The sequence below is a fragment of the Haematobia irritans genome, chromosome 1, assembly GCF_050003625.1.
Source record: "Haematobia irritans isolate KBUSLIRL chromosome 1, ASM5000362v1, whole genome shotgun sequence".
NCBI classification, from domain to species: Eukaryota; Metazoa; Arthropoda; class Insecta; order Diptera; family Muscidae; genus Haematobia; species Haematobia irritans.
Genome location: NC_134397.1, coordinates 94,684,014 through 94,693,517, shown reverse-complemented (window position 1 = coordinate 94,693,517; position 9,504 = coordinate 94,684,014). Strand labels below are relative to the sequence as shown.

At 33.0% G+C, this 9,504-nt stretch overlaps 1 protein-coding gene and 2 long non-coding RNA genes across 5 annotated transcripts; 2 read left to right on the top strand and 1 right to left on the bottom strand.

The window, feature by feature from the left end:
• Positions 1-744: 744 nt before the first annotated feature.
• Positions 745-1,360, bottom strand: LOC142240226 (uncharacterized). Its single transcript, XR_012723199.1, has 2 exons — positions 1,016-1,360; positions 745-958 (listed from the first exon to the last, which is right to left on the bottom strand). It is a non-coding gene; the product is annotated as an uncharacterized LOC142240226 (long non-coding RNA).
• Positions 1,361-1,707: 347 nt separating this feature from the next.
• On the top strand, positions 1,708-2,338 carry LOC142240219 (uncharacterized). The gene is made up of 2 exons (XR_012723198.1): positions 1,708-2,067; positions 2,125-2,338. It is a non-coding gene; the product is annotated as an uncharacterized LOC142240219 (long non-coding RNA).
• A 2,634-nt stretch (positions 2,339-4,972) lies between these two features.
• On the top strand, positions 4,973-8,000 carry PolI (DNA polymerase iota). Of its 3 annotated transcripts, none has more exons than XM_075291164.1 (3): positions 4,973-5,120; positions 5,491-6,503; positions 6,563-8,000. In XM_075291164.1, exons 2-3 carry the CDS (start codon positions 5,532-5,534, stop codon positions 7,847-7,849), a joined length of 2,259 nt encoding a protein of 752 aa, XP_075147279.1. In that variant the 5' UTR covers positions 4,973-5,120; positions 5,491-5,531; the 3' UTR covers positions 7,850-8,000. The 3 variants fall into 3 exon arrangements, with proteins under 3 accessions (XP_075147279.1, XP_075147278.1, XP_075147280.1); XM_075291163.1 differs by having other exon boundaries at positions 5,010-5,199; XM_075291165.1 differs by lacking the exon at positions 4,973-5,120 and adding an exon at positions 5,227-5,349.
• Positions 8,001-9,504: the final 1,504 nt, after the last annotated feature.

Below are 9,504 nucleotides of genomic sequence, written 5' to 3'. Positions count from 1 at the left end.
ATATTCAAGTTGAGAAATTGTTGAGAAAATCGCGTTCTCAACAAAAAACAGACATTACCCTCAACAGTGAAATTCAACACATTAAGCCTACCTAATAAACACAAACGTTTGAAAAATGCTAAATTTCAACAATTTTTCAAACATTTTTTTTAAAGGATTAGGGTAATATTCAAGTTGAGAAACTATTGAGAAAATCGCGTTCTCAACAAAAAACAAACATTACCCTCAACAGTGAAATTCAACACATTAGCAATAATATCTCAAGTGTTATCCTCAAATTGAAATGCATCGTTACTCAATAATTTGTCAAACAATTTTCGATGCGACTCAAATTCAAAATTAACATCGTTGCAAATACTTTTCAACCTAAATTTGTATGAATGATATCCCCACTTCAAATTGAAAGTCAAAGCCAAAATTCTTGTATAATTTATTCATTTTCATCAAAATAAAATATATAATAATACACTACACTACATAATACACTACCCCTGCCAACATTTTTTGAATTTGGGGACTCTTTTGAGAATCCCCACTACGTCGAAAACAATCATATACGACATCAAAAACTCGTCGGAAAAGCGCCGTCACTATTGAGAAGTTGTACCACGCCAAGTTACTACAAAAATGTTTCGCATGAGTGCAATTATTAGGTGCCTTTATAGATCAATTTAGAACGACGCCAATAAGGGACCCTCCAAACAATCAGAAAAAGTGCATTTTAAGATAGTTGTAAAAGAATCATTGTGGTCGAGTAAAACACGTTTGTTTAGATATTTATTAATTTGATTAAACATTTACAAATTCTTAAAAATATAACATTTATACCACTATCACATTACATTTAACATAATTTTTGGCATTAATGATGATGTTGAGTTACAAGTAGCGAGTTACATGTTGCTGCGTCTATCAACCAGTGTTTTTATTCCATGGAGGCAGCGTGTCTGTAAAATATCTGAAAAACAATCACTTTATTCCATTTGGAAAATCACCAAATTGTTCACCAATATACCTTTCACAATTTTAAGCGTATAATCTATGTTTTCAGAACTTTATTTTCGTTTTTATTTAATTAAAATATAACAAGCTGGTTGCGCTTGGCGTTTCAAAAAAAAATGGCTTTTTTAACGGTAGGGATGGCAAATTACTTGCATGTACTTTTTGATGTACCTTTTCATGATGGTTGAAGTGACATTTACGAGTCTGTGGTAACGATGAGGTTGAAATGGAACTTTGAAATGCTGGCAGGGACAATACCAATTGATAAATAATAATCTTATTAAACATATCAACAAATAAGAACAAAAAAAAAACAAACAACAAAACTTTAAATATCTTAAACATTATTAGTAAACACTTTTGCATTGATAATTAAAAGTACAAAAATATTTATGAAGACTATTATACTTTTATCCAGTCTTATCAAATAATGGATGGAAAAGATCCAATGAATTGATTGATAATCATTTTATATTTCTAAATTAATTAATTAAGAAAATTAACCGTGAAAAAAAGCTGGGTTTCAGCTTGAAAACTGAACATAGTACTCAGCTTTAGGTTGAAAAGTATTTGCAACGATGTTAATTTTGAATTTGACTCGCATCGAAAATTGTTTGACAAATTATTGAGTAGCGATGCCTTTCAATTTGAGGATAAAGGTGAGTACCAAGGCATATTAATTAAAGGTAAAGTCACGAGCAAGCGTGTGTACCCCCCCATGATATTAATAATGTCAAACTAAAATGGCAGATCACTCAAGTTATGTTTGTATGTGTAGTGTTGTTGTGTTTGTGTTGTTGTATTGTTGAATGCATATATAAAACATCCCTGCCAGCATTTCAAAGTTCCATTTCAACCTCATCGTTACCACAGACTCGTAAATGTCACTTCAACCATCATGAAAAGGTACATCAAAAAGTACATGCAAGTAATTTGCCATCCCTACTGTTAAAAAAGCCATTTTTTTTGTGAAACGCCAAGCGCAACCAGCTTGTTATATTTTAATTAAATAAAAACGAAAATAAAGTTCTGAAAACATATATTATACGCTTAAAATTGTGAAAGGTATATTGGTGAACAATTTGGTGATTTTCCAAATGGAATAAAGTGATTGTTTTTCAGATATTTTACAGACACGCTGCCTCCATGGAATAAAAACACTGGTTGATAGACGCAGCAACATGTAACTCGCTACTTGTAACTCAACATCATCATTAATGCCAAAAATTATGTTAAATGTAATGTGATAGTGGTATAAATGTTATATTTTTAAGAATTTGTAAATGTTTAATCAAATTAATAAATATCTAAACAAACGTGTTTTACTCGACCACAATGATTCTTTTACAACTATCTTAAAATGCACCTTTTCTGATTGTTTGGAGGGTCCCTTATTGGCGTCGTTCTAAATTGATCTATAAAGGCACCTAATAATTGCACTCATGCGAAACATTTTTGTAGTAACTTGGCGTGGTACAACTTCTCAATAGTGACGGCGCTTTTCCGACGAGTTTTTGATGTCGTATATGATTGTTTTCGACGTAGTGGGGATTCTCAAAAGAGTCCCCAAATTCAAAAAATGTTGGCAGGGTTGTAACTCAACATCAATCTCTTATCAATGCATAAAAATGTGTTAAATGTGATGTGATAGCCGTATAAATGTTATATTTATGAGAATTTATAAATGTTTCATAAAATTAATAAACATCTAAACAATCGTGGTTTACTTGACCACACCCTGCCAACATTTTTTGAATTTGGGGACGCTTCTGAGAATCCCCACTACGTCGAAAACAGTCGTATACGATATCCAAAACTCCTCGGAAAAGCGCCGTCACTATTGAGAAGTTGTACCACGCCAAGCTACTGCAAAAAAGTATCGCATGAGTGCAATTATAAGGTGCCCTTCTGGATACATTTAGAAGGACGCCAATAAGAGTCCCTTCAAACAATCAGACAAAGTGCATTTTAAGATAGTTGTAAAAGAATCATTGTGGTCAAGTAAAACACGATTGTTTATTAATTTTATTAAACATTTATAAATTCTCATAAATATAACATTTATACGACTATCACATCACATTTAACATATTTTTATGAATTAATAAAAGATTGATGTTGAGTTACAAGTTACATGTTGTAGCGTCTATCAGCCAGTGCTTTTATTCCCAATGGAGGCACGGTGTCTGGAAAAATATTTGAAAAGCTATCACTTTATTCCATTTGGAAAGTCAAAAATTGTTCACCAATATATGTACCTTTCACAATTTTAAGCTAAATAACTATGTTTTCAGCACTTCATTATCGTTTTTATTTAAATAAATTATAAGAAGCTAGTTGTGCTTGGTGTTTCACAAAATATAAAATGACTCTTGTAACAATAGTGATGGCAAAATACTATCACAGTTGGCGATTGTTGCAGTGTCACATACGAGTCCGTGGTAGCGATGAGGATGAAATGGAACTTTGAAATGTTGGCAGGGCAATGATTCTTTTACAACTATCTTAAAATGCACTTTCTCTGATTGTTTGAAGGGGCTCTTATTGGCGTCCTACTAAATGGATCCAGAAGGGCTCCTAATAATTGCACTCATGCGATATTTTTTTGTAGTAACTTGGCGTGGTACAACTTCTCAATAGTGACGGCGCTTTTCCGATGAGTTTTGGATATCGTATACGACTGTTTTCGACGTAGTGGGGATTCTCTGAAGCGCCCCCAAATTCAAAAAATGTTGGCAGGGATTAGTAAAGAAAAGTAATCGTGAAAAAATTGCGATTTTAGCGGCTAAACTCGAACTTAATACTCACCTTTAGCCGCTAAACACGTCATTTTTTCAAGATTACTTTTCTTTAGTAATCCAATTTAAGGAATACAAACTTTGTGAAAATTTGCTTTGGGCTTTTCCCCATCAAGTTATAATAACATTTGCAACAAATATGTATAATTTCATGCATTTTTCTTACTGATTTAGTTTTCACTTTAGCGATTTTAGCGGCTAAAGGCCGGTATGCGTCACTAGCGAAAAATTTCATTCCCATAAGAAATGCATTGCTATTTATGCTAACGAAATTTTCGGTAGCGTTCAATTTCGTAAGCTGGTACGCACCTCTAATGAAAATAACAGGGTTGTCAAAAGCATATTTTGGCAACAAACATTTAATTTAGTACAATCATTGTGTGCGTAAAAGTTTTAAAATGTCTGTAATAATAAACAATTTATTTGAGGAATATTTGGAACATATATTAACAATTTCTAAAAGCGATTAGCTGGTTTAAAATTTGTGTACACAGCCCTGTTTTTTTGTTGTAGACTTAAATAAATTTTTGCTACCGAAAATTTCGCTAGAGGTGCATACCTTAAGGGTAGGTATTATGGGTAGGTACTATGTTCGGTTTTCGAGTTGAAAACCACTTTATTTTCGCGATTACTTTTCCTTAAATAACCAAAATTATAAATGAAAATTATTCCTGTAAAGTCTTGCCGAAATCTAGAGGAACAAGAAACTACGCATCAATTGAGTTAATTTGTCTGCTTTATATTGAACTGTTTTAATAAAGTAACCACGAAAATTTCAACGCGAAAAGCGAACATAGTACTTACCTTAAGGCCGGTACTATGTTCATTCTTGTGAAAAATTTTTATGGAAACCATTATTTCGCACATAGAAAGCGGTGTTTTTTAGGTAGCTTGGAGCGCTATTTTACAGGGAGCGATATTGGATTAAGTTGGTGGTGTTGCTTGTTTTTACAAAATAACATTTTATTTTTCCTTTCGCAAATTTTTCGAGTTTCAACGCGAAAACCGAACAGAGTACCGGCCTTTACAGATTATCACTTATTCCGGACGGAATGTCGGTGTTTGTAAGGAATCTTACAGTGTGCGGATCGATGCGACTTGTCGGCGATGACTAAATAATCGGTAAATGTGTTATCGATCCCATAAACATGCAGCAGTATCGATTATGCCTTCGGACTTAACTTATATTGTGCACAATATATGGGATATATTCGACACGAGCACTGTCGTCCGGAATAACTGATAGTCTGTAAAGCGCATTAATATTTTGGGCGGAGGCTACACTGTTAAGGAATTAAAATACATGAAATGGCAACACAGGTGATGTATTGTATTTGGTCGTATTAAATGAATTAAGTTTACGGAGGAATTTATTTGTTGGAAAAGAAATTGATAGCAGGTATGAGTGTGTAGTTGTTAGAAATTAATAATACTGTGGTCTATCAAGTTAGACATATATTTTGTAAATTCAAATTGAATATTGTTATTAATAAGACGTAATATAAAGGAGATGGATACGTCATTGGCATAGCTGCTAAACACGGAAGATGTGAGACATAAAATTTCGTAAATTGCGAAGTTTTTACCATAGACTCAACATATATACTTACCATACGATTATTATATTTCACTTTTTATTTTACACAATATATACGCGGAATTTGTTGCAATAATTAATGTTAATTTTCAGATATTTTTTGTTGTGGCTCTCTTACATACATTTTAAGTGCAATGGACTTTTCAAGCATTATCCAGAAAAACGAACCACACCAGAGAACTATTATTCACTTGGATATGGATTACTTCTATGCTCAAGTCGAAGAAATACGCAATCCATCTCTGCGATCTAAAGCGTTGGGAGTTCAGCAGAAGAATATTGTGGTAACTTGCAATTATAATGCAAGAGCACATGGAGTTAAAAAACTAATGCTCGTTGCTGAAGCCAAGCGATTATGTCCAGATTTGGTACTAGTTTCTGGCGAAGATTTAACACCATATAAACAAATGTCACAAAAAATTTTTGAAATATTGCTCAATTACACACCGCTGGTCGAAAAGCTGGGTTTCGATGAAAATTTTTTAGATGTATCAGCATTAGTAGAATCACGGGAACAGCTAAAATTACAACAAGACAAGGATGATATCGATATTCCTGAAGTGGACGGGCACATATATCCTTCCGACGGCACCACATTGAACGCCTGTAGATGCGGATGTTCACATCGACTTGCAGTTGGTACACAAATTGCCAGAGAAATCAGACAGGAATTAAAAAACAAACTGGGATTGACATGTTGTGCCGGAATTGCATATAATAAGCTTTTAGCTAAACTAGTGGGCTCTCAGTACAAGCCCAACCAACAAACCGTCCTTGTTTCTTCTCACGCTGAACAGTTCATGCGTGAATTATGTGATTTGAATCGCATTACTGGTATAGGTCAGAAGACAGAATCTCTACTTCTAGAAAGTGGCGTTACAAATGTTGAAGAACTTCAAAGATGTAACATAGATTTTTTGAAGAAGAAGTTCGGGTATGAAACAGCGATGAAACTTAAAGACCTTGCTTTTGGTAAGGATGGTTCAGCAGTTCGCCCTACCGGAAAGCCGAAATCTATTGGATTGGAAGATTCCTGCAAACCAATTTCTGTGCGGACGGAAGTGGAGGAGCGTTTTCGTTTACTCTTGTTGCGGTTAATGGAACAGGTACAAGAATTTTTTTTATCAACTTATGAATTAAATTAAAACGTCAGTATATTCCATAGGTTGCAGAAGATGGACGTATCCCAATATGCATTAAAGTAGTTTTGCGTAAATTCGACATACAGAAAAAAACAAGCCATCGCGAAACTAAACAAGCGAACATTCTCCCATCATTATTCAAAACGTTAACTTGCAGTGAGAGTGGAGGCCCAAAAGTAATTCTTTCCGATGGCTCTCAAGAAAAACTTCTTAAAATTATTATGCGTTTATTTGAACGAGTTGTTGATTTAGGCAAGCCTTTTAATGTAACTCTCATAGGCCTGGCCTTTTCCAAATTTCAGCAACGCAAAGTGGGGTCGTCATCGATTGCAAATTTTCTTATAAAAAAGACCGATTTGGAAGTTCAATCCATAACATCACTAACGAATACGGATGTTGATACTAGCACAGACTTTACGCAAGGAAACTTACCTACGCCTGTACCCAACAAAGATAATGAAGCTTTTCGGTCCTCGCCCACCACTTTTCAACCAAGTGACCAGTTCTATCGTCGACGAACAACGGCGGCATCTCCCATTCCCATGCTAGTGGATAACGGCTCTGAATCCGGTGCCACAAATTCAGATTTTTCTGATTTTTCCGAAACAGAGATTGAACCTTCACCAAAGAAAAGTAGAATAAGTCGATTGCTACTGAATAAACGGCGTTGCTTTGGTACTACTGCGCTAAATAATACAACTTGCGATACCGCAGCAGACGTTGCATCACCAAGCAAACTACGTGTTTGTGACCTTAGGTTGAATTCTCGGGATAGTGATAGAGACTGCCCTACACTAGCTTGTAACGTTGCATCAACATCTTTCATCGAGAATCTGAATATCCCTCTCCCCAATGCTTCAAATTCCAGCCCCAGTTCTTTACCAACACCGCGAGACCGAAATGAGAATCTGGAAGACTTTCAAGCCAATGCTTTAATATTATCAAATCATCACGCTGTACCTACAGAAATTTCTTCCATGGATGAATGTTTTGATAGAGAAAAAGCCATTTCCAGCCAATCAAAAAGAGATATGAATGATAGAGAAAATATAAAAGAGCGTATATCTAACATTCCATGTCCAGCAGGTGTAGATCCACAAGTTTTCAACGAACTTCCAGTTGAGGTGCAAAGAGAATTGATAGCTTCATGGAGAAGTTCATTAGCAGCTGCAGCAGCAGCTCACTTGACTCCAGCCCAGAATAGCGCCAATGCTTCCAATGCATCACAAATACCAGCATCCAATGGTGTCGTTAATTCGAATGGTTCTCAAAAAAATACTCTTTATCGGTACTTTTTAAGAAATAAGTGATCCCTTAGATATCGCGATTTTTTGTATGCGTATGTTTATAAAAACATTAATACCTTTCGAATTTTTTCTTAAAGATACTGCCACACTTATTTTTTACATTTTTATACTCGGAAAACATTTTTTCAAATAAAAGAATTGAAGGACTTTGTAACCCATTGTTTCATCACATGTGTGGGTGGGTAATGGTAACTAAATATAATATTGGTAATTTCGTATTCTCTAATCGATCCCAGGACCGGCGACCCTTATGCTTATGGACCAGTTCCAGTTCTAAAATTTACACTTTAGGACATGACAACCAAAGTAAACGTTCTGCGACACTTTAGGTTGAGCAAGTTTATATATAGGAAGCAAGTTTATATATATATATATATATATATATATATATATATATATATATATATATATATATATATATATATATATATATATATATATATATATATATATATATATATATATATATATATATATATATATATATATATATATATATATATATATATATATATATATATATATATATACATATATATATATATACATATATATATATATATATATATATATATATATATATACATATATATATATATACATATATATATATATATATATATATACATATATATATATATAATATATATATATATATATATATATATATATATATATATATATATATATATATATATATATATATATATATATATATATATATATATATATATATATATATATATATATATATATATATATATATATATATATATATATATATATATATATATATATATATATATATATATATATATATATATATATATATATATATATATATATATATATATATATATATATATATATATATATATATATATATATATATATATATATATATATATATATATATATATATATATATATATATATATATATATATATATATATATATATATATATATATATATATATATATATATATATATATATATATATATTAAGGGTTATTCTTTTGAGGTTAGGATTTTCATGCATTAGTATTTGACAGATCACGTGGGATTTCAGACATGGTGTCAAAGAGAAAGATGCTCAGTATGCTTTGACATTTCATCATGAATAGACTTACGATCTGCCACAACGTCGAATTTTCAGTGAATGGGCCCTAGAAAAGTTGGCAGAAAATCCGCTTTTTTATCGACAAATTTTGTTCAGCGATGAGGCTCATTTCTGGTTGAATGGCTACGTAAATAAGCAAAATTGCCGCATTTGGAGTGAAGAGCAACCAGAAGCCGTTCAAGAACTGCCCATGCATCCCGAAAAATTCACTGTTTGGTGTGGTTTGTACGCTGGTGGAATCATTGGACCGTATTTTTTCAAAGATGCTGTTGGACGCAACGTTACGGTGAATGGCGATCGCTATCGTTCGATGCTAACAAACTTTTTGTTGCCAAAAATGGAAGAACTGAACTTGGTTGACATGTGGTTTCAACAAGATGGCGCTACATGCCACACAGCTCGCGATTCTATGGCCATTTTGAGGGAAAACTTCGGAGAACAATTCATCTCAAGAAATGGACCGGTAAGTTGGCCACCAAGATCATGCGATTTGACGCCTTTAGACTATTTTTTGTGGGGCTACGTCAAGTCTAAAG